This window comes from Zalophus californianus, chromosome 1, assembly GCF_009762305.2.
Source record: "Zalophus californianus isolate mZalCal1 chromosome 1, mZalCal1.pri.v2, whole genome shotgun sequence".
Classification (NCBI taxonomy): Eukaryota; Metazoa; Chordata; class Mammalia; order Carnivora; family Otariidae; genus Zalophus; species Zalophus californianus.
In genome coordinates this window covers 4,826,027-4,850,272 of record NC_045595.1, presented here as the reverse complement: position 1 = coordinate 4,850,272, position 24,246 = coordinate 4,826,027, and the positions used below count along the sequence as shown (strand labels likewise).

The 24,246-nt window shown below is 52.8% G+C and overlaps 2 protein-coding genes across 2 annotated transcripts in view; both read left to right on the top strand.

Annotated features, from left to right (window-relative positions):
* Window positions 1-15,367, top strand: part of C3 (complement C3) — a 33,258-nt gene extending 17,891 nt beyond the window's left edge. Inside the window, exons 22-41 of the mRNA XM_027583973.2 lie at window positions 892-958; window positions 1,056-1,142; window positions 1,870-2,073; window positions 2,569-2,644; window positions 2,944-3,103; window positions 4,037-4,135; window positions 6,410-6,566; window positions 8,058-8,221; window positions 9,398-9,556; window positions 9,697-9,756; window positions 9,879-9,969; window positions 10,089-10,140; window positions 11,597-11,684; window positions 11,786-11,875; window positions 13,652-13,757; window positions 13,946-14,035; window positions 14,206-14,286; window positions 14,769-14,852; window positions 14,948-15,083; window positions 15,183-15,367. Of these exons, the coding sequence (XP_027439774.1) occupies window positions 892-958; window positions 1,056-1,142; window positions 1,870-2,073; window positions 2,569-2,644; window positions 2,944-3,103; window positions 4,037-4,135; window positions 6,410-6,566; window positions 8,058-8,221; window positions 9,398-9,556; window positions 9,697-9,756; window positions 9,879-9,969; window positions 10,089-10,140; window positions 11,597-11,684; window positions 11,786-11,875; window positions 13,652-13,757; window positions 13,946-14,035; window positions 14,206-14,286; window positions 14,769-14,852; window positions 14,948-15,083; window positions 15,183-15,324 (2,193 nt within the window). The 3' untranslated portion in view covers window positions 15,325-15,367. The remainder of the gene's footprint in view (window positions 1-891; window positions 959-1,055; window positions 1,143-1,869; window positions 2,074-2,568; window positions 2,645-2,943; window positions 3,104-4,036; window positions 4,136-6,409; window positions 6,567-8,057; window positions 8,222-9,397; window positions 9,557-9,696; window positions 9,757-9,878; window positions 9,970-10,088; window positions 10,141-11,596; window positions 11,685-11,785; window positions 11,876-13,651; window positions 13,758-13,945; window positions 14,036-14,205; window positions 14,287-14,768; window positions 14,853-14,947; window positions 15,084-15,182) is intronic.
* Window positions 15,368-19,349: 3,982 nt separating this feature from the next.
* TNFSF14 (TNF superfamily member 14) lies at window positions 19,350-23,625 on the top strand. Its single transcript, XM_027585756.2, has 4 exons — window positions 19,350-19,665; window positions 20,941-20,977; window positions 21,237-21,278; window positions 21,922-23,625. Exons 1-4 carry the CDS (start codon window positions 19,447-19,449, stop codon window positions 22,347-22,349), a joined length of 726 nt encoding a protein of 241 aa, XP_027441557.1. The 5' UTR covers window positions 19,350-19,446; the 3' UTR covers window positions 22,350-23,625.
* Window positions 23,626-24,246: the final 621 nt, after the last annotated feature.

The following is a 24,246-nucleotide window of genomic DNA, read 5'->3' as shown; positions in this document are numbered from 1 at the left end:
TCTTATTATCCCTTTTGCCTGGGGCCCCAGCATGGCTCAGTGTGGCACTGATGGGATGAAAACCTAGAAGGGTGTTTGGAGCCTGCATGGTCCCATGCCCGAGAGCCAGTGTGCCCACAACTTCCCAATTCTGCACTCTCTGATGCTGGTAGCTTGAAGTCCGCCACAGAGGAGATACTCACAGCACGGAAATTGGCAGCGCTACAATGGAGGATCTTTTCTTCCTGGAGAGCTGGGTGTCAGATATTTACCAGCATGCCATTGGAGGAGACTCGGTCTCCAAAGGAAAATTTGGGCATTATTATCAGCCTAAAGGAGAATATGTTCTGGAAAGGCATAAACAGCTGCAGTCCACCATGGAAGTCTTTCTGTAGACCCAGGAGAGCATCAGTTGGGACTCTGATACTAAGATAGCCCCTATTTTAACTGAGTACTTACTGTGTGCCAGGCATTGTGCTGAGTACTTTATGCATATTCTTTTGTTCTAGAGACGTTTGAAAGGCACTGAATTAAAAACACAGACTTTCTTGGGTCATTTATCCTGACTGCCTCCCCCCCGCCAAAAAAAAAAAAAAACAGACTGCACTGTTAAACCCCAGCTCTCTTCTACCAGCTGTGTGACGTTGGGCAAGTGACTTCACCTTATTAATTCCCAGGACAACCATATGAAGTAGATGTTTGTATTGCTTCCTCTTTTGAAGGGAGGAAGCTGAGGCACAAAGAAGTTAAGTAACTGACGCCCGGTCACACAGCTGGCATAGGTGATGCCATTGTGCCTATGATACAGTCAGCAATCCCCAGAAGGACAGTGTCTTTGCTGACCAGTGGTATCTGTCTGTTCCTTTATTCACCCGACCTCCCCCCGCCACCCCCCATCCCAACACGGTTCAGCCGGAGGGAGTCAGAGTCAACAAGACTGTGGCCATTCACACACTGAATCCAGAACAGAAGGGCCAAGGTGAGTCAGCCACAGCAGAGGGGCTGAGGTCTGGGTGGCGATGCAGGACCTGGTGGGAGAGGGCTGTTGCCATCCTTCTCTCCCGTTCCGCCAACAGGGGGAGAGCAGCAAGTGAAGGTCCGTGCAGCAGACCTGAGCGACCAGGTCCCAGACACAGATTCTGAGACCAAGATCCTCCTGCAAGGTGAGCCGCCACTGGCTCTGACCCAGGAAGGCACGACCCTGGAGAAGGGGACCCAGTTCCCCCTAATTCCGGGGGTATTCACTACTGTGCCTCCCCCTCTCCACTTCCATTGGGACAACTGGCCACCTCCTTGATCTGTTTTATAGAAGGCTCCAGGCAGTATTTAGTTCAGCAAATAGCTCTGAGCAGGAGATTTTGGAACTTAAATGCCTGGGATGGAGGACTAGGGCAAGAAGAAGGGAAAAGAAGTTGCTGGAAAGGCACCTTGCAAGCAGTAGGGTTTTGGGGGAGAGACCCTTGGTTTCCTCATCTGTGATGGGAGCGAATAACAGTTCCTACACCAAAGGGTTGTTGAGAGGATTAAATGAGATACTAGATGAGTTTCTCTAGAACAGCTTTGTTCACTTGGCAAACAGCATTAAGCACGATCGAAGTATTCATGACGATTGTTACCGGAATTAATTTGCCACTGGTGTAACGAGAGGACTCAGGGACCAGAGTTCTCCTATGAAGCACAAGCCCCCCTTCCCTACAAGTGTAGACCCCCCGCCCTTGCCTCGTCCACTCAGCGTGCTGCTCCCTTCGATCACATCCCCCTCAGCCCCCAACTGCCCCGGGCCTCTCTGGCCCTGGCTGGCTGGTTGGAGCCTGGGATCGCTGGTGGCAGCCCCAACCCTCCTCAGCCCACCCCACGGTGCTTGAGCGCGGTCCTCCCGCCCGGCTGCAGGGACCCCGGTGGCTCAGATGGCAGAGGACGCCATCGACGGGGAACGTCTGAAGCACCTCATCGTGACCCCGACGGGCTGCGGGGAGCAAAACATGATCGGCATGACGCCCACTGTCATCTCGGTGCATTACCTGGACCAAACCGAGCAGTGGGAGAAGTTCGGCCTGGAGAAGAGGCAGGAAGCCTTGGAGCTCATCAAGAAGGGTGCGCCTGCCTTGGAGACCCGCCCCCCTCCCAGCTCCCTCCCCTTCTCCGCTCCCTCCCCTTCCCAGCCTCCTCCCGAAGCCGTGTCCTCCCGGAAACCCTGCCCCCTCTCGGGCCCCGCCCCTCCGTGAAGCCCCTCCCCTCTCTGGATCCCTTCTTCTCAAAGACCTCCCCCCCCCCGCCCGACCTTTCAGGGAGCTCCGTCTCTCACTGAGGCCCCTTTGCCCTGAACCCCCTTGAGAACCTTCCCCTCTCTGAACCCCTCTCCTCTAGAACTCCGTCCCCTTTTCCTCTCTGATCTCTCCGCCCTCTGAATCCCTTCCCCTTTTAGAAGCTCCTCCCCCTCCCCGCCAGACTTCCCTACTCCACCCTGAGCCCCCTCTTTCCTCTTTGAACCCCTGTCCCCCAAGCCCCTCCCCTTGCTGGCATACCCATGCCAGCCACCCCCTGCACTCAGCCCCTGCTCCTCGGGCGACACTTCTGGCTTCCCTGCAGGGTACACCCAGCAGCTAGCCTTCAGACAAGGCAACTCGGCCTTCGCTGCCTTCCCGAAGCGGGAGTCCAGCACCTGGTGAGTCATCCTTGCATCCCACAGAGCAGGGCGGCCTAGGGTGGTCCCGGCGGGCCTCGTCCACGCAGCCCTGAGCCCAGCTCTGGGTCCTCGGCCCACAGAGGCGAGGCGCCCACTGAGGGCTGCTGAGTGGCCTGCGGTCACCAAGCGCCTCCCGCGGCTAGGCTGGGTCTGCGCTTGGGTGGGGAGGTTGGGCCAGCCCGGCCAGGCCCTGCCACTCTCTGCTTATTGGTTTGCTGCAATGGCAGTCTCTGGATCCCGGAGGCGATTGGCTCACGCTCTGTGCCCCCCGCCCCCAGGCTGACAGCCTACGTGGTCAAGGTCTTCTCTCTGGCCGCCAACCTCATCGCCATCGACGCCCAGGTCCTCTGCGGGGCGGTCAAATGGCTGATCATAGAGAAGCAGAAGCCCGACGGGATCTTCAACGAGGATGGGCCAGTGATTCACCAAGAGATGATTGTAAGAGGCAGGGGTTCAGGGCAGGCTGAGGAAGGGGCGCCCGGAAGTCACAGGATAGACAGGAGAAAACTACTCCTTTGCTGGGAGCGCTGCTCTTCCAATGCAGACCAGAGACCTTCAGAGTCCAGTGCAAAACCAAAGTCCCTCCCTCTTCGCTCTGAAAATACACCTAGAACCCCTCAGAGCTGTGGTTCTCCAAACGGGATCCCCATGCCAGCAGCATCAGCATCACCTGCAAACTTGTTAGTAATGCATGTCCTCAGGCTGGACTCTAGATGCATGGAATCAGAAACTTTAGGGGCTGGGCCTAGGAATCCGTTTCTACACACACACACACACACACACACACACACACACACACACACACCCGTCATGCCATGCATGCATAAGTTAGAGAATCACTGCCTTAGCCTGACCTTTCAGGCGTCCAGCCTCACAGCTGTCCCCCTACCCCCATCCACACTCCAGCTGTACTGCTAGGAGCCTATTGCTCTCTCCTGGCACAGGGCCTTTGCACATGCTCTTTCCACTGCCTGGCATGCTAACCCATCATCCGCCAGCGACATCTTTTCTGATCTCCCCAGCTGAGTCACACTCCCGCTGTCCATTCTCACTGCCACATCCACATCCCTTGAACAGCACTCATCAGTCTGTAATGATAAAATCTTTTGGTGAACTAGTTGGTTCCTGTCTGTCTCCCCTACTATATGGAAAGCTCCATGAGGGTTGGGCTAGTGTCTGGTCCTTTCCCACCATCTTATCCACAGCACCAGCAACATTTGTGAATGAATGGATACTGAAGAGAGTGCCCATCCTAAGGAAACACTGGGGAGAGACTCAGCCCTGCCTTGACCCACTGACCCTACAAGAGGATTGGTCACCAAATGGGAACACACTGGTGACCCCGTCCTTGTTTCCTGCTTCCTACTCTAGGGTGGCTTCCGGCATTCTAAGGAGAAGGAGGTGTCCCTCACAGCCTTTGTTCTCATTGCACTGAAAGAGGCTGAAGATATTTGCGAAGGACAGGTCAACGTAAGTGTCCACCATCCTCTTCTTCTTCCTCCCTCCCCTACCCAGGGCACATCCACCTTGGGGGGGCAGGGTGTTGCATTTGGGTGATTCTCAGTCCTCCCCAGTGCAATAACGGCCACCACAGCGGCCATAATAATACCCAACATTTGGGGGGGAATTAACTAAGATGCTCATCTAAGAGCTTCACATGGTTGAGTCCTGTAATCCTTGTAAGAGCCCAAGAGGTGGGCTACTCTTATCATCCCCAGTTTACAGAAGAGAAAACTGAGACACAAAGAGATGAAAGAGCAGGTCCTTTCTGCCTGCTTTACCATTTTCAGAGAATTCTAGCCAATGTCAACAAAAGCCCCCTCAGCCTGTTTTCCACATCTCTCCTACCTGATCAGTGCATTGTATCCTTGCTGCTTCCCTAAAGAAAACTCACAACACAGAGCTAAGAAAACATCAAGACTATTTTCTTAGTCTGGGGGATCTTTTCAGGAAATTTTCTTTTTCTTTTTTAAGATTTATTTACTTGAGAGAGAGAGCATGGGGGGAGGGGGAGAGGGAGAGGGAGAGAATCTCAAGCAGACTCCCTCCTGAGCATAGAGCCCCATGCAGGGCTCCATCTCATGACCCTGAGATTATGACCTGAGCCGAAATCAAGACTCAAGCGCTTAACTGACTAAGCCACCCAGACGTCCCTCTTTTAGGAAATTTTCAAAGGAGCCCATGACCCTAAAAGGGGAATGATTAAAAATGTTGTCTTATGGCTATCTCCTTTTCCTCTAATTTTGGTTCTGAAGCAGAAAAAGTGAGAAAGATGGGCTCCTGAGAGTCTCTGTAATTGCTCCATCTGCTTGGTCCTGGGATTTTAAGAGTGGTTTGTTTGACCTTTTAGCTTACCAAGTTGGGAACCCCAGGTTCTCACTTCAGCCAGCTGCTTCTCCCTTAGTTGGAACCCAGAAAGGAGGTGGAGGGGAGGGGGCTGTTATCTTTAGTGCCTAAGAGGAACCCGGGCCTTTCTGGGCCCAATAATTCCTCTTTCTCTGCCACCCACCCAGCCTGGCAGAAGGCTAGCTGCCTTCCTTGGGGAAACAGCCAGACCAAGGCTAGCCGATTCCCAGGGAATGGTTCTGATTGGCTTGACCGTGGTCAGGTGATTACACCTGGGCCAATCAGCTGAAGCCAGGAAGTAGGTCTTACTGGGCAAATATGGCCGCTTCCACTGTGGCGTGTGAATGAAAGAGAAAAGTTCCTACAGAAGTCAAAAGTAGATGAAGGGGAGGTAGCTGGGCAGGCAAAAGGATTAGTTTCTACTATAACACAGCAACATTTGGGGCTCCCTGCTCAGCGGGGAGCCTGCTTCTCCCACTCCCTCTCCCTCTGCTCCTATGATCTCTTTCTCTCTCATTCACTCTCTCAAATAAATAAAATCTTTAAAAAAATTAAATTATATAAACTTACATTTAGTAAATTAGACTATGCATTAAAAATTAAAAACAAAGGCAAAAAAAAAAAACACTCAAACCTCATCACTTCCTAATTGTTTTATTACCTTTCATTATCTACAATAAATCTATCCATCTCAAGGTTGTTTACGCACCTATATGGTGGAAAATAGTATCTAAGACTGTGCTACTGCCCACCTCTTCCGAACTCTGCACTCACTGCCTCCACATCGGTAGTTTGAAATTGGCCATGGTAGTATTTACACCGTGAAAATCTGCGAACACTACAGATCATGTCTTCTTCTACCCCTCATTTCTCTGGGTCTCAGTATTCTCATCTGTGCAGTAGAGATGATGATAAAAATAGACCGGCATATAGTAAGTGTTAGCTATGAAGCTGATGATTAGACAAGAGGCATTCCCAGCAGGGTGCTGAATCATTCATACTAGCTCGCGAGTGCCTATCTGGGACATCTCTTCACTCCATGTTCAGGGACATTATGGCGGTAGCTTGAAATTGGCCATAGTGGGAGTATTTACGTCACAGTAACTGGCAATCTATAAACCAGCCGCCCTCCTCCCCTGCCCCCAGACACACACACTGGAGAGCTTAAATAGCTACCAGTACACCACTGGGTATATAAATTGTCCCAGGCACATCTTAGGTGTTCAGCAACAAAGCAGCTCACTCACGGTGGCTAAAATGTCTGGAAAACCCCGGGGGGCTTTGTCCCAAGGACAGAAACCATCCTGGTACCCAGGAAGTGGTGCTTGTGTGATCCTTACCAGCTCTCTGTGGCAGTAATGTTCACTTTACCAAAGTACTCAATCCTCTTTCTTATAGAGCCTGCCAGGCAGCATCAATAAGGCAGGACAATATCTTGCAGACCACTACGAGAACCTGCAGGGATCATATTCTGTGGCCATTGCTGGCTACGCCCTCGCCCAGCTAGGCAAGCTGGAGGGAAACCTCCTCAGAAAATTTCTGAGCACAGCCACAGGTGAGGGGCAGCCTGGGGAGGTAAAAGAGGAATGCATGACTGGGGGTTAGGGGCAGTCATCCGGAGCTGGCATGCGTGGCTGGGATGGGCAGCTTCAAGCTGAGCTGGAGTGGATGGTGCTAAGCCATGCTGGGTGGACGGCTCGGAGGTGTGAGACATCCTCAGTGTAAGTAAGCTACACAAGAAGGTCCATTGCATCCTTCATTCAATAAGTGTGTGTTGAGCACTTGCTATGACCCAGGAGCAAGGATGTGTCTGTCTGATGTCAGAGCCAAATTCAAATCCCACTCTGCCATATTCTCACTGTGTGGCTTTGTAGAAGCCACTGAACCTCTCTGGACCTCATCTTAAGATGGTACTTACATCACAGGGTGGTTGTGAAAATTGAATGAGTAATGCAGGTAGAAAGTCTAGCACCCAGGAAGATCTCTATCACTGCTGTTGTCCTAACATTATCATTATCTCAAGGGTCGTTAGGATTAGGCAAGATAATGCCATAGGCAATTTAGCACAGTGCCTAACACCTAGGTGAGCACTTAATCATTGGTTCCAGTGATGATCTATACCAGGTTTGCACTGACTGATGGAACATATGTCAAGAAATATGATGTAACATATACTGAGGTGGTTTATCACAAGAGAAGTTTCTTGTTCATGGATGGATCTCCTCCATACATTGATGCCCGGATCTCAGACTCTATCTTTTCATGGCTCTGCCACTCCAGGTCCTTGGAATCCACTCCATCCAAGCAGAAGGGGAAAGAGTCAGGAGGATTGTGCAAGGGAGGTAGACCAGGCATGGAAGGGGCCCCTGTCATTGCCCGTGCCCACTCCACTGTCCAGAGCTCCGTCCTGTGGCCAAACCTGCCTGCAAAGATATGTGGGAGATATAGTCCAGCTGTGTGCCCAGAAAGAGGAGGGAATGGTTCTTCATGACAGTCTCTGCCATAAGTACTTTCTTAGGCACTTGGGACATCACAGTGAATACAGTCTAGCCTCTGCCATCATGTCCTCACACTCCAGTTGAGGAAAGAGATGAGTTAACAGATTGCTGTAGAGCATCATAATGCTGGGACAGGAGAGCACAGGATGTTTTGAGAGACAGAAGGAAGGGCAGGGGTCTGTCACCCAGTCTTGGGGTGCCTTTGAAGCCAGATTGTACAGGATGGGATTAACAGGAGGAAGTGGAGAAAAGGTGTTCCAAGTAGAGGGAACAGAATTTCAAAAGACTCAGAAGTAAGAATGAGCATGGAAAGTTTAGCGAATCTCCTGTAGGTCAGTGGGACTACAGCTGAGAATTTAAGTGGACGAGTGGATGTTAATGAGAAAAGAGAGTGAGGCAGGAGCCAGCAGATCGAGGGCCTTGGATGTGAGCCAGGATACTTGAACACCAAGAAGTCTAGGGGGAGTCTTCTTCTGAGCTTTCTCTGAGCCATCTCCAGGCTAGACAGAGCAGTGAGCATGGGGGCTGGGGGGCGGTTCTCTCTGCAGGCAGGGAGCGCTGGGAGGAACCTGGCCAGAAGCTCTACAGTGTGGAAGCCACATCCTACGCCCTCTTGGCCCTGCTGCTGCTCAAAGACTTTGACTCTGTACCTCCTGTCGTGCGCTGGCTCAATGAGCAGAGATACTACGGGGGTGGCTATGGCTCCACCCAGGTAAGTGACCCCATATCCCCCAGGACCCTGCATGCCTACCTCCTCCGACCTCCCAGAGAAGTCGCTGAGACCAAGAGGGGCTGTCCTTCTGTCCCACAAGCCAGAGTGGCTGGAGTGGATTTGAGAGATCGGGCTTTTTCAGTTGTGAACCCACCTGTGGGTTCTAGACTACATTCTCAATGCCCCAAGCTATGTTCTGAGCCTCCTGGTATCTAGACCAGGTTCTCAGCTCCGCCAGGCTCCATGCTAGCTCGTCTTCCTGCGGGTTCTAGACCAGGTTCTCAGCTCCACCAGGCTCCATGCTAGCTCGTCTTCCTGCGGGTTCTAGACCAGGTTCTCAGCTCCACCAGGCTCCATGCTAGCTCGTCTTCCTGCGGGTTCTAGACCAGGTTCTCAGCTCCGCCAGGCTCCATGCTAGCTCGTCTTCCTGCGGGTTCTAGACCAGGTTCTCAGCTCCGCCAGGCTCCATGCTAGCTCGTCTTCCTGCGGGTTCTAGACCAGGTTCTCAGCTCCGCCAGGCTCCATGCTAGCTCGTCTTCCTGCGGGTTCTAGACCAGGTTCTCAGCTCCGCCAGGCTCCATGCTAGCTCGTCTTCCTGCGGGTTCTAGACCAGGTTCTCAGCTCCACCAGGCTCCATGCTAGCTCGTCTTCCTGCGGGTTCTAGACCAGGTTCTCAGCTCCACCAGGCTCCCAGCCTTTCTCTTCCTGGTGGGTTCTAGGCCATGGTTTCAAAAACCTCAGACTCCAATTTGACCCCCTTTCCTTCTGGCGAGCTGTCAGTCATATTCTCAGTATCCCTCTTGGATTCTAGATCATATGTTCAGTGACCCCAGGCTCCAACTTCATTCTTTTTTCACAAGTGGGTTCTAAACACATTCTCAGTGACTCCAAACTCTTGTCTTAGACTCTCCTCTGGATGAATCTGGGCCACATCCTCAGTGTCGCTACAACCTCAGTCTTACACCTACAATTTCTGATGGATTCTAGACATGTTCTTATTGTCTCCAAACTCTGGTCGAAGCCTCTGTCCCTTGGAGAATCTAGAGCATGTCCTTGGTGCCTAACAACCCCCAATCTCATCCTTACCCTCTCTGGGGGGCAGGGGGAGTTTCCTAGGCTACAGTCTCAGTGCCCCCTCCCTCTGATCTGAGTCTCTTCCTCTCTCATGGGTTCTAGGCCACCTTCTTGGTATTCCAAGCCTTGGCCCAATACCAGAAGGATGTCCCTCACCACAAGGACCTGAACCTGGAGGTGTCCATCAAACTGCCCAGCCGAAACTCTGTCATCAAGCACCTCATCCTCTGGGAATCTGCTAGCCTCCTGCGGTCAGAAGAGGTACAGCTGCCTAGCCAAACCCTCCTTGCTGTCACCCTCCACACCAGCCAGGGCTTGCCAGAGGCAGGAGAGGGAGCAGATGATTGTTGCAGCTGGGAGAAGGCTTGGTTCCCAACATCCTCACTTCTCTCTCCCTGCAGACCAAGAAAAATGAGAATTTCGAAGTAATAGCTAAAGGAAAAGGCGAAGGCACCTTGTCGGTAAGGAACAGAAACACACACCTGCTTGGCCCACCACTTTCTCTCACCCCTCTGCCCCAGAGGGACCCTCTCCTTCTCAATTCAAGTGGGCTGACACTTCATCACCCCCACTATTTCACCAGGTGGTGACAATGTACTATGCCAAGCTCAAAAACCAAGCCTCCTGCCAGAAGTTTGACCTCAGGGTTGACATTCAACGAGCCCTTGAAGATGGTAAAGGGAGTAAAGACCCTACCTGTTACCCTTCCCCCAACCCCATTCTAATGTCTGCCTCCCTCCTGAATTCGGACCCCGGGACCCCCCTCCCATTTTTCTGTCTTCTGTGTTTCTAGTCAAGAGGCCTCAGGACGCCAAGAGCACCATGATCCTTAACATCTGTACCAGGTAAGTGATGATGGCTCACTGGGGGGTCATCTTAGCCATTCCTCCGTCTATAACAAGACTTCTCACAAATAATATTTGTGGTACCTAATCCTTTCCAAGAGTGCATTGTGCATCTGGTATTGTCTTAAGTCCCGCCAGGAGGTAGATGCCATAAGCAGAGTCCTCACTGTGCATGGCTAAGTCCGAGACTAGTAGTGGACACGTAGGCTGAGGCTGTGCGAACAATCTCAACAATCAGTCGGGGAAGTTACAATTGTTCCATGACCTTTAAAGTGTTTTATCACAACATCAGAAACTCTCATACGCCAGTTATAAAGGTATAGAGAAATGAAAACGACAGTACAACGAGTATTTGTTTAGTATGCTGTAAAGGAAAACATCAAAACGTTGAGATGCAAGTGATTTTTTCCTCCCTTGTAAAACACTCATTGAAAGTACTGTGGTTCGAAAGCGCCTCCTTCCTCCTCTTTGTATAACTGAGGATATGGATAAAGCAGGCATCTTTCTTATGACATAGTGAATTGTCACATTCCCTTCTGAGTTAGGTCAGCCTCCAACACTTAATCCTTTGAGCGGCCAATGTCACGAGATACCCAAGAGTTTCGGCAGTGTCTCTGCCGGTGTCATTTCCCCTGGGACAGCTGCATCCTTTGGTCACAGCCATTCTCCTCGTTTATGTTGATGGGCTCACCTTCCCCAGGCTCCTCCCGCTGCGTAGCCAGCCTCTCAAATGGCAGCAGGGGTAACATTCCCACAGCCTGCCATTTATTCTCTAACTCCATTTATGTGCTATTCAAATTTTACTTCCAGCGTTACCAGTCTTCATTTCTCTGCCGCGCTTTCATCTTTGTTGGCTAGTTCCCTCTTTCAATGACTCATTTTTACAAAACGTCAGGTGGGTTGATCCACTGGGAGATAAGGAATTAACACAACCACACGCCTTACTATCAGTGCATGAACTGCATAATGGCTGCTCAATGATCCGGCACCTACAAACTTTTGGAAGAAGTGACGTGATTGGTCATTGACTGTGATGTGCATCTGTTATTTGCGCAGTGATTGGTGGGCTGAAGAGCTAGAACCAAGATTTGTACTTTATGCAATTGTGATTACTATACCCCGGTATTATTGAGCTAGACCGTGGTAACATTTTCTTGCCTTTATTTTCTAGAAGAACTGAGGCATGGAGAGGTCAAGTGACCCATCAGATGTCATATAGAGCTGGGATTTGAACCCATGCAACTGGGCTCTAGAGCCTGAGCTATTAATCTCCTTGACCATTATACTGCCTTTCCATTATTCCCTTTGGGGAATGTTTCCTAAAATCTAATATCCCGCTGTGCTGCTATGTGGGAACCAGGAACCTCAGTCTCTGATCAGACCCCCTTGTCCAGGAACTGACCCCCGGGGCTGACCCCACCCTGGGACCCAACTGCCCTTTCTCTGCCCCATTCAGGTACCTGGGAAACCAGGATGCTACCATGTCAATACTGGATATATCCATGATGACTGGCTTTTCTCCTGACCTTAGTGACCTCAATGAGGTATGAAGGGCTTGCGGGTTTGGGGGCCGGGATCAGTGGGAAGAACCATGGGGTCTGGAAGAAGACTAAGGAGGATTTTCACAAGTCCTACCCTTCCCCAGTTGAACAATGGTGTCGAGAAATACATCTCTAAGTACGAGCTGAACAAGGCCTTCTCCAATAAGAACACCCTCATCATCTACCTGGACAAGGTAAGGCTTCCAATGGGGACCTGACCTCTACCTGGCTGGCCTTCCTCTGGGTCAGGCCAGGCCCAGGCTAGGAGAGATGGGGTCCCTGCTCTTGGGTGGTGGAGGAAGGGGCATGTGGAACAAGGTGGTCTACCCAGGTCATCCCTACCTTCTGACCACTCATGTTCCAACCTCAGTTTATTCTTGCTTCCTCCAACTTCTTCCCGTCAGAGTCTTAAACAACCACTGAAAAGAGCTACTTTGGTTTAAAAAATCAGGTGCTCACGGGGACCTGGGTGGCTGAGTTGGTTAAACGACTGCGTTCGGCTCAGGTCATGATCCTGGAGTCCCAGGATCGAGTCCCGCATCGGGCTCCCTGCTCAGCGGGGAGTCTGCTTCTCCCTCTGACCCTCTTCCCTCCCTCCCGTGCTCTCTATCTCTCATTCTCTCTCTCTCAAATAAATAAATAAAATCTTTAAAAAAAAAAATCAGGTGCTCAGTGGTGAACACGGATTTCCCCTGCTCCCCATCCCCTGGCATTTCTCTCCCTCCTTCTTAACTCTCCATCTGACCTCTCACTGTTTTCATCTCCAACCTGACTTGAGTCTCCTCCTCTCCCCTGCTTATGTCTTCCCGCTTTGCTTTCCTCATATTCTTCCTGCTAAGTCCCATGCCCCTCACCCCATATTAGTCAGCATAAGTAACACTAGCTACTATAATAAAACGCCCAAGAATATATGGGGATCCCAATGCAGGACACTTGTGTTTCTCACTCATGCCAAGTCCAGTTGGTGTGGGAGGTTAAGGAAAGGGTCTTCTGCTCCACACAGTCACTCAGGGATCCACGTGCCTTCTATCTTGGGGCTCCAGTCCCTAGGCTCTTAGAGTCGTTTGCTGGGCCCATTCTTTCTAGAAGAAAAGAGGATTGTGCAGGAGATGAGCACTGACATTTTCTTGTCAACATTTAATTTTTGTACGTTTAAATTTTTATATAATCTCAAACCTTACAGGGAAATTGCAGAGCAGTAGAACACAGTTCCATATTTCTACCCAAATTCACTGTCAGCCTTTTCCTCCAAATACACCTATCACATACACATACATATGTTTATGTATTTCTTTTTTTCTCTCTCTCTTTCTTTATTTTTTCAGCTTTAATGAGATGTAACTGACCTAACATTGTGTAAGTGTAAGGTGTATAATGTAATGATTCGATGTATGCATATATTGGGAAATGATCACCATAATCAAGTTCCTTAACACGTCCATTATCTCACATAGGTTTTTTTTTTAAAGATGTCATTTATTTATTTGAAAGAGAGAGACAGAGATAGCGAGAGGGAGCACAAGTGGGGAGGAGAGGGAGAAGCAAGGTTCCCGCTGAGCAGGGAGCCCAATGTGGGGCTCGATCCCAGGCCCCTGAGATCATGACCCGAGCAGAAGGCAGACGCTTAACCAACTGGGCCGCCAGTCGTCCGAGCCACTTGTAAATATACAATTTAGGATCGTTAACCACGGGATGTTTTTATGGACATAGATAGCAGTCCGTTGGCCAGAACCCAATCACATGGCCACACTTGTGAAGGAAGGAACCTGGTGAGTGTAATCTTAGCTCCGAGCCTTGGAGAAACAGAACATGGATTCGCTGAAGTGCTCACAAATCTTTTGGCAGAGCTTCCTGCCCCCCACCCCCCCCACCCATATGCCACCTTGATCCTTCATTTTCCCCAACCCCCAGTACCCGTGCTAGGCTCCCTTCCATGTCGTCCCACTGACCGGCTTCCTCCTTCCCCACAGATCTCGCATAAGCACGAGGACTGTCTGTCCTTCAAAGTGCACCAGTACTTTAGTGTGGGGTTAATCCAGCCTGGATCGGTCAAGGTGTACTCCTATTACAACCTGGGTGAGCAGCCGACCTAGGAGCTGGGGTTTGAGGGTCCCAGGGATCTGAAAGGTGGGGGTCTGAGGGTCCCAGGGTTGGGGACTTGCCATCTCCAGGTCTGAGGGACTGGAGTTGGGAATCCGAGCCCCCCCAGCTCTCTGGGCTGAAGGCCCTAGCCCTCTGACCATTCCACACCACTCTGCCCACAGATGAGAATTGCGTCCGGTTCTACCACCCAGAGAAGGAAGACGGGTTGCTGAGCAAGCTCTGCCACAAGGACATGTGCCGCTGCGCTGAGGGTGGGCGCAAAGGGGCGGGGAAGGGGTGGCCACACCCACGTGACCCTCCTTCCATGGGGGGGGGACCCAAGGGGCTCTGAAAGCCCACATCCAGAGGGACAGGCCCAGGAGTGGGGGGCCCTGGATGAGACGTGGGCTATAACCATGCCCCCTACTCATCCACCCCACAGAGAACTGCTTCATGCACCAGGTGGACAAGGTCACCCAGGAGTACCGGCTGGACAAGGCCTGTGAGCCCGGCGTAGACTACGGTAAGTGGGTTCACGCACAGGGGAGCGTGTGTGAGCAACCGTGTGGGTGTAGCTGTGGTGCATGTGTGGCTGCAGGTGCGGGCAATGTATGTGTGTGTAAATGTGCTGTGAGGGGCCATGATTGCATGGGAACCATGGTAATGAACGGGCTGGGTGTGTGCAAGGATCCAAGTGGATGTGGTCGTATGCCGGGTGGTGTGTGTGACTGCGAGGTTGTAGTTGTGCTGAGCCAGGGAGATATGAGACAGTGGTTGTGGGTGACTGTGGACGGGAATAGGCGTGGTTGTGCCTCTGACTGTAGTCGCGGGTGGCTGTGTGTAGGATCGTGTGTGGCGGGAGGGTTGCTGGGGGGCAGGGACTGTCGCAGGCCTGGCTGCGATCCTGCGTGTGTCTGCTTGGGCAGGGGTGGGAGGAGCAGTGCCATGTGCCCAGGTGCACTTGCAGGGGAGGCTGACCCCCATGGCCCCCCCCCCCCCCCGCAGTGTACAAGACCAGGCTCCTCAGGAAGGAGCCCTCAGACGACTTTGACGAATACATCATGGTCATCGAGCAGATCATCAAATCAGGTCAGCCCTGCACTTTGTCTTCTGCCTTCCTGCCCCCTTCTTCCGGGTTCCCTCCCACCGCCTTCCGGCTCAGCTCCGCTTGGCCTCCCCTCCAGGCTCCGATGAGGTGCGGGTTGCCCAGGAGCGCAGGTTCATCAGCCACATCAAGTGCAGAGAAGCCCTGAAGCTGCAGGAGGGGAAATACTACCTAATGTGGGGCATCTCCTCTGACCTGTGGGGAGAGAAACCCAAGTGAGTGCCAGCCCGGTGCCTGCCCAGGGTCACCCCTGCCTGCCCTTCCCCGGCCCTGCCCCTGACTTTCCTGACTCCCCCCGTTCCCCCTCCCCGCAGCATCAGCTACATCATCGGGAAGGACACATGGGTGGAGCTCTGGCCTCAGGCCGAAGAATGCCAGGATGAGGAGAATCAGAAACAGTGCCAACACTTGGCCAGCTTCGCTGAGGACATGATCGTCTTTGGCTGTCCCAACTGACCCCTCCCCACGGTCCCCACAATAAAGCCGCAGTTGTATGCCATGTGTCTCCCCATGTGGGAAGGTCTTTGAGAGGGAAAGAGGAAGCTGGGATCCCCCCTGCCCCCCCGCCCCCGCGCCTCACCAGCAACTCGGCTCCATCCTGAAGCCACACCTGGTTCCCGCTTGCTTCCCTCCTGCAGTCCACCTGCAGCGCCCGCCTCACCTGCACCTGCATCTCCCCTGCTCCTCAGCCTCAACCTTCTGTGGATTCTCACCAGCAACTCACTGCCCTTTCACCCCTTGCTTACCTGCCCCCTGACTGCATCCTCACCTGCATTCTTACCAATACTGTCATCGGAATCTTTACCTGCTGTCCCACCTACGCCCTGGATTGTATGCACCTGCATTTTGGGCATTCTCGCCTGGCCCACGCCTACATCTCCAACCGCAGGCTTGCCTGTATCTTTACCAACTCTCTTACCCATATGCTCCCCTATCTTTCTTTCCACCTGCTTCCCCACCTGCATCCTCACCTGTTCTCACCTTCATCCGTTTTTGCCCCTCACCTGCGGCTCACTCACGCACAACTCCGTTTGCTACCTCGCCTGCATCCCGCTTGCGGCGGCGGTGCCCAGGAGGGGGCGGTAGGGGGCAGGCCAGGCGCCGTTTCCGCGGGAGCTCCGGGTGAGTGAGCAAGCGAACGAACGAAAGGGAAGGTCTGAGTCAGCGGTCAAGGGGGGAGGTGCGGGGGCATCGTGGTCACAGCATCCCCAGAGCTGCGTGGAAGGCAGTAGCCACAGGCAAATGGGTTCACTGGCCGCCGAGGGGAACTGGGGTCCTAGATGCCTCTTCTGATTAATTGCGCCGCTAGGACTCTTGAGGGTGGGATCCATTCCCGGCTCTTGATGTGGTGATCACCGGAAAAGCCCTGAGCTTCGCAGTCGCCCCTTCTCAGCCCCTTTCCCTTAAGACCCCCAGGTCCTGTAAACCCCACCTCCTGATTCCAGGAATACGGGGGAAATAGACTCACAGCCAGCAAACTCCCCCTCCAGCTCCTGACTGGCAGGGACCTCTGTCTGGGGGAGACTCAAAAAATCCTCATCACTCACTAGGTGTCCCAGCCGACCTGCCCACACACCTTGATGTCTTTCTTCTTATTTCTTTTCTTGCTGATTTCCCCTTTCTTCTGCCCTGGGATTCCTTTTCTTCCTTTCTTTAGCACCTGGGGTGTTGTTTTGATGGAGCACCTGTGGTTCCCAACCATGAGCAGCACAGACAGGGTCTTTGAAACTGACATTCTAAGGACAGCATGGAGTTGATTTCAGACAGTGAGGATATCCGAAGAGGAAAGGAGAACAGGGCAATGTGAGCAACGTTGCCTACTGTGGGGCCCCCAGTATAGTCATTTAGATCCAATAATAACCATTTTCTGGGTCAACCTAGCTAGGGCATGGTTTAGTCAAACACCAGTGTAAATGTTGTTAGGTAGGTATTTTTAAGATGTGATTCACACCTACAATCAATTGACTTCCAGGCTACGCCTGATAACGTGGGTGGGCCTTATCCAATCAGTTGAAGGGCGGCAGAGAAAAAATGAGGTTTCCTGAGGAAGAAGGAATTCAAGATACCGGCATAGAAATTCTGCCTGAGTTTCTAGCCTTTAGACTCAAGACTGTGGCATCAACTCTTAACTGAATCTTCAGCCTGCTGGCTTGTTCTGTGGATTTTTGACTTGCTAAACCCCACAGTCACATGAGTCAATTCCTGGGGTGCCCAGCTGGCTCAGTCAGTAGACCATGCGACTGTTGATCTCAGAGCCATGAGTTCCAGCCCCACGTTGGGTGTGGAGCCTACTTAAAAACAAAACAGAACAAAACGAAAAACAAGAGCCAATTCCTTAAAATAAATTGTGTGTGTGTAGACACAAAGATGATAATGATAGATAGATGATAGATGATAGATAGATAGATAGATAGATAGATAGATAGATAGATAGATAGATAGATGATAGAAAGAAAGAAAAAAGAATAGATAGAGAGGGGTGCCTGGGTGGCTCAGTCGGTTAAGCATCCAACTCTTGATTTCAGCTCCGGTCATGATGTCAGGGTCATGAGACCAAGCCCCACATTGGGCTCCACGCTCAGCACAGAGTCTGCTTGGGATTCTCTCCTTGACAGCACGGGCCATGGAAGGTGGTGAGGTGCTGGCTGTTGGTCAGGGAGGTGGACACGGGGAGCAGAGTGGGCATCAGGCAGAGGAGGACACCCCTGGTGGGCATCTGCAGCTCGCTGAAGTGCTTTCTCTGGAGAGTTGTTCCTGTGCAGACAGAAGGGATGGCTGGATTTGGCCCACAGGGCATAATTAGTTAACCCCCTGTATGCTCGATGGGAAGCCATTACAAGATTTTAAGCAGGGGAGAGATGAAGTTTGGCATATGTGTTTAAAAAGCCAATGACCGCAGTTCCAATCCTAGCTAGATACCCAAAGACTTGGAACTGGTACCCAGACAAATACATGTGCACCCATGCTCATCGCAGCACTCTGCATGGTAGCCAAAGGGTGGAAACTGGAACATCCCTCCATGCATGAATGGACAAGCACAATGTGATGCATCCGTACACTGGAACATCCCTCAGCCCTAACATGGAAGGGAGTGTGGGCACACACTACAGCGTGGATGAAACTTGAAAGCATTACGTCCAGTGAAAGAAGCCAGACACAAAAGACCACATATTGCATGTTTCCACTTTAATGAAATATCTGGCACGTCTCAAACAGGTGACTCCATGGAGCAGGAAAGCTGATGAGTGGTTGCCAGGGGCTGGGAAGCCTGGGGGATGAGGAGTGGATGCTTTATGGGAAGGGGCTTACCTTTCGAGGCACTGAAGACATCTGGGAACTAGATAGATAGTGTAAATATCCTAAATGCCACTGAGTTGCTCACCTTAAAATGGTTAGTTTTATGTTACATGAATTTCGCCTCCACAAAACAAAACAAAACAAAACAAAACAAAATAAAATACGCAAGCTCACACTAGGTAGAGGGCAGAGAACGAATTATGAGGTGGCAAGAGGGGAAGAGACCATCGTACTGGAAACCACTATGAGTCTGAGCCAGAAATGGCTGGTCGAGCCGCTGTAACAAGACAACCTACACAGGGTGGGCGGGGGGAGCCTTAAACAACAGACATTTATTTCTCACAGTTCTGGAGGCTGGGGGTCTGAGGGGAAGGGGCCAGCTTGGTCAGGTTCTGGTGAGGGCACTTGGTGAAGGTGGTGGCGGTGGGTATGTCCACAGGTGGCTGGGTTGAGATCTGGCTTGGAGACTGAATCACCAGGGCTTGCTGATGCGTGGGATGTGAGGGACAAGAAAAGAAAGGGCTATTTAGGCCAATTCAGGGTACCCTCAGGATGACCCCCAGGCCTCGGTCTTAGTTAACCTCGTGACCAATGATTCTAGCACCTGACTCTGAGTTACCATTAAAACTTGCATGCATGCATGCACACATGCACACACACTCACACACACCACGCATGCACCTGCATGTACACACCTGCACACACACACACACACACACACACACACACACACACACACACACCACTCTCGTATTTCCCACTGCTCTTACTACCATCTAACACACTGTATAGTATTTTCTTATTTACCAGGCTCTTTGTCTCTCACCCCACTGGAGTAGGAGCTCCATAAGACCAAGGACTTTTGTCTCTCTTGTTCACAGCTGTGCCCTCAAACCTAGAACAGTGTCTGGCATGCAGGAGAAGATCTACAAATATTTGGTAACAGAGTCAATGAAGCAGCCACAGGGAAAAGCTGGGGCCTCCCCGCTCCATCCTTACCTGAGTCATATCTTCAGATGCCCCTGGAAAGTGTGAGAGGCTGCATGAGTGAGAGTGAGATGGGGCCAGCCTGGGGGTGGGGGACAGGAAGAAGAGGAGGGCCAGTGGGGAAAGGGGAGGGGCTGAACCCCTGCTCTAAAGGCAGCCCCGGGACCCACGGGTGCCTGTCTGCAGCGTGCAAAGCCCAGGAGCATTGGGCAATTGTGGTTTCCTCCCTGCCCTCAAGGACCCAGCCGTGCTAGCCCAGCCCCCGGGGTGTCTCGGGACCTCATCTGCTCAGGCATGGAGGAGACAGTTGTGCGACCTTCAGTGTTCACGGTGGACGGACAGACAGACATCCCATTCACGAGGCTGGGGCGCAGGCGCCGGAGACGGCCCTGCAGTGCGGCCCAGCTGGGCCTGGGCCTCCTCCTGCTGCTGCTGGCGGCTGGGCTGGCCGTCCAGGGCTGGTTCCTGCTTCAGCTGCACTTGCGCCTACGGGCCATGGTCACCCCCCTGCTGGTGAGTGGGGCCTCGGGGCTCGTGGCAGGTGGGCCTCCTGTATCACTGGGCATCTCTCTGTGCGTGTGTGTGCAGGACAGGAGACGGACCAAGAGCAGCCCGGGGCAAGTCAGTTCTCCTCCCTGAAACTCAGTTTCCTCATCTGTAAAATGGGCGTGGTAATAAGAGTGCCCAGCTCCCAGGGAATGAAATACGATACTGTGTGCGTGTGCCTGGGGGTGGTTGCCCAGGGCAGGTGTTCAATGAATCAAAACCGATATTTTTTAAAATCCAGATATAAAGGGCCTGTGACATTCTGTCAGTTAAGGTGTACGGCATGCTGATCGGGCACATTTATTTTGCAATATGATCGCTTGCGGCTCTAGCGAAACACCTCTGTGATGTGCTATAAGGACCATTTCTTCTAGTGGTGGCCCCACATAATATTAGTCTCTTATAGCAAGTGTTATGTTCATACTAGAGTCTTGTTGTCTGGAATCCCCAGCACTGACATTCCGACATTGTTGATCATTATTAGCCATGCCTGGATCCCCACTGTGGGGACTGTCACTAATCTATCCACTCGATCCGAGTCTGAGAATCTCTCTCCGCATCAGTTCGCTGTTGGCTGTGGATGTATCTGTCTGTATCTCTGTGTCTGACACCACAGCCACGTGGTCTTGGCCTTTTGTGTCCTGTGTCTCCGGGTCACTTCTCCTCGTGACTGTATCTGATGGCCTCGTGCACACGTCCTTCACGTGAACCCATGCTGCCGTCGCGCATCCGTGTCCATGTGCCCACGTGGCCACGTGCTGGCCTGTCTGTGGCCCACGCACTGGCATTGCGCACAGACCCACGTGGACCCATAAACCATGTGCCTGTGTATCTGAGCTCACGTGTCCACACGTGCCTTGTCAGTGTGTCACACAAGGGTCCGGGTCTGTGCTCGACATCCCATGTCCATATCCGCTTGTTGGCATTGATGTCCACGTGTCCTGCCATCCAGATCAACGTATCTGTAATATGACTTATTTGATAAACGCTTACATAGTGCTTACCATGTGCCCAGGCACTGGCACACGCTGTCCACCCGTGAAGTCGCTGAATCCTAAAAAACCACCATCCCTATGTCTATTTACAGAGGGGAAACCTGAGGCTGCTGGGTGGGGCAGGGGTGTGCACTTGGCCCTGGGTGGTGTCTGTGCCCATGGTCTGCGTGTGTCCCACAGCCGTGAGTCTGAGGATGCCAGTGCGTGGGCCCCACAGGTCCTCACCTGGGTTCCTCTGCCTTTTCAGGACGGAGATGCAGAATCCTGGAAGCAGCTGACACAAGGTGAGTCAGGGTACCGGGCCCCAGGGAGGGCGGGCGGGATGGTTCCCACACTGCCCCCGCCCCCTCTGCCCATTGCCCAGTGTATTTACACAACTGGTCTGAGCCCGGCAGGTGCCCCTCCCCCAGGCCCGAGAAGCAGAAGTCTGGGCCACTCCGGAAAGGGTGGGGTTGACACCAGGAGGTAGACTAGATGACCCCTCAGTGGGCCGGCCCTCACCCCCCCTGCCTTCACCGCTAACCTCTCACCCTCTCTCTTCAGAGCGGAGGTCCCACCAGGCCAACCCAGCCGCACACCTTACAGGTGAGGGGGACCCTGGGTCCTGGCGTGGGGAGGGGGGCAGGGTGTCCTGGGGAGACCAGACAGACGGCCAACATGTCAGAGCATTCATCCATCCACGCGTCCATCACTATTTATTCCCAGCACTGCCCAGAGCACAGGCACTGCCTATGCCCGTGCATTTCCCATCTCCCTTAGTGAATAAACGCTTACCTGGTGCTCACCAGGTCACGTGCGCTGGAATACCCTCTGTACATGCTCATTCATTACATCCTAAGGAGGCACGATTCATATCTCCATCTCACTGAGAGAGAGACTGAAGAACACGGAGATTATAAGGCTTCTGGACCAGGGTGTGTTCCGTCTGTCTCTGTTCCTTGGTTCTGCCACTCACAAGTGTCAATGCTTTTGGCCAGTCACTTAATTGATCCGTGCCTAAATTTCCCCACCTGTGGGAGAGGGGAGACAAAATGAGTTAAGATGTATAAGAAGCAAGTGACTTGGCCTCTGGGTGCCTCTATTTTCCCACCTGTAAAGTGAGGATAAAGTGAGCTAATACGTATAAAGTTCTTCAGTGGCCTAAAACGGTGGAGGGGGGGACGGTTGTCACCCTCTCTCACCCAGAGAGGGACACGTGCTGACCCGCCCCTTCTGTCTCCATCCCCAGGAGCCAACTCCAGCCTGACAGGCAGCGGGGGTCCGCTGCTCTGGGAGACAAAGCTGGGCTTGGCCTTCTTGAGGGGCCTCAGCTACCGCGAGGGCTCCCTGGTGATCGCCCGGGCTGGTTACTATTACATCTACTCCAAGGTGCAGCTCGGAGGCGTGGGCTGCCCGCAGGGGCTGAGCAGCGGCCTGCCCATCACGCACGGCCTCTACAAGCGCACGCCCCGCTACCCCGAGGAGCTGGAGCTGCTGGTCAGCCGGCGGTCCCCCTGTGGGCGAGCAACCAACCCCCGTGTCTGGTGGGACAGCAGCTTCCTGGGGGGCGTGGTGCACCTGGACGAAGGCGAGGAGGTGGTGGTCCGTGTGCCCGACGAGCGCCTGGTCCGACTCCGCGATGGCACCCGCTCCTACTTTGGGGCTTTCATGGTGTGAAGGAAGGAGTGACCGTGGACTGAACAGGGGTCTGACAGGCAGTGTGACCTCAGACGGTGCTCTGGGGAACCCAAAACTCAACAAGCCAAGAGCTCAGCGGGCACCTCCAGGGGCCGAGAACCCAGCCACCCCTGAAGGTTGAAGACCCTGCAGGCACCAAAGGAAACACTGCAGACCCTGCCACGACGATACTGAAGACAAAGACCCAGAGACTTGGGGGGTCTGGAGGCCCCCAATGCGGGGGAAGGTGATCTGCCTGATATTCAGGAAGAAGGGGTGAGGGGTGGGTATTTATGTTTTTGATTCAGAGAAGAGTGGGACTTGGGGGTCCAGGGACTTGGCTGAAGACAGGAAGCCTCACCATCCCCCACTCTCATGCGTGTGGGCGGTTGCAGGGAGAGAGTCATCATCAGGACTTATCCATGTGGACTGCCCGGCCCAGGCCCACCCACGGCCATAGTCACACATTCAAGTTCCTCCCACGGCTGCGTAGCCCCACCTCCTGCTGGCTGAGTAAGGTTACTCTGAGACTCCGGCACAGCCGATATAGGCCATGTGCCCGAAACGGTTTGATAACCCGCTCTCCCTGGAGGGAAGAGGCTTTGTAGTGTTTGCATTTGCATTTTCCTTGGTGTAATTACTCCCGTGGTGACTGGTTTCTTGGCTACCAGCGCATCACCCACTGGCTGGCTGGATCCCAGCCCTGTCGAGCGCTCACATCCCACTAGGACATCCTAGCTGTGTTTCAGCACCCAGGTCAGGGCCTGGCACATGGCAGTCCCTTGGAAAACGCTTGCAGAGAGAAAGAAAGAAGGGAGGGCAGGAAGGAAGGCGGGAGGAGGCAGGAGAGAGAATGCAGACACACCTACAGCATCACAGAGAATCACACAGCTTCACAGTCGCTTTCACAACTAACTCTTACACACAAAGCATCAGATTCTCGCACAACTACACACTAGTCATAGCGTCACATTCAGTCACAGACATTGTGTGACAACCACACGTGACACAGCCATGCACAAGTCATCATCACAACCACAGTCACCCGCAGGGGCCATATAGTCACATCAAGTGTGACACATGGGATGCCATGATCATCACATCGGACTTCCACATGCTGCATCACGGTCACACCCATCACACACACACACACACACACACACACACACACACACACACACACACACACACGCAGCCTAAGGCTCCTCCCAGTCAAGACGAATACATCTTGGGATGAGGACCAGACTTTGTCTGAAGCCCTGGGCTCCCTGACCACGGGTCTTGGAAATAAATGGTAAATGTTGCACCTGAGTCTGTCTATTCTCAGGGGAAGCGTGGCTCATAGAGGCAGAGGGGTACATGGAATTACCCATGGATGTCACTTCACAACTTTATGGATCAGAAAACTGAACCCAGCTGGCCCAACTCCATGTAGGAAACTCGGAGGTAGGGGGGCGTTGGGGGGAGGACCAGAGATCTCATGCCCAGATCTGCCTCCCCCTTGAGTCTCCCATTTCTGAGAAAGCGGAGCCTCCCTCCTGCCAGGCACCCTTATTGCAGACATCCGGGACAGAGTGGTGGTCTACCCAGCCAGCTGGAAGCTTGGAGCAAGTGGGAGCATGGGGAGAGTGCGGAGGGAGGGGCAGATAATGAAACGCATACAAATCAGATGGTCTGTATAAATGAGCAAGTACCCTGGTGTGGCGGGAGGGAGGTGTTGGTGCCCAGGACCTGAAGATAAGGGTTCAGCCCCCAGAAGTGGACGGATTACTGTTGTTATTGTCAACATCGTTGTCACGTCACCCAGAACAGGGAGGGAGGAAACAGGCTTTGCAATCAGATGGTCCTGCGTTCCAATTTCACTCTGCCACTTGCAGCTGTGGGACCTCGAGCAAGT

Coding starts and splice junctions, on each gene's coding strand:
- TNFSF14 (XM_027585756.2), top strand. CDS start 19,447: ATGGAGGAGACAGTTGTGCGACCTTCAGTGTTCACGGTGGACGGACAG. Junction 19,666..20,940: donor CCATGGTCACCCCCCTGCTG/GTGAGTGGGGCC, acceptor CTGCCTTTTCAG/GACGGAGATGCAGAATCCTG. Junction 21,279..21,921: donor CCCAGCCGCACACCTTACAG/GTGAGGGGGACC, acceptor CTCCATCCCCAG/GAGCCAACTCCAGCCTGACA.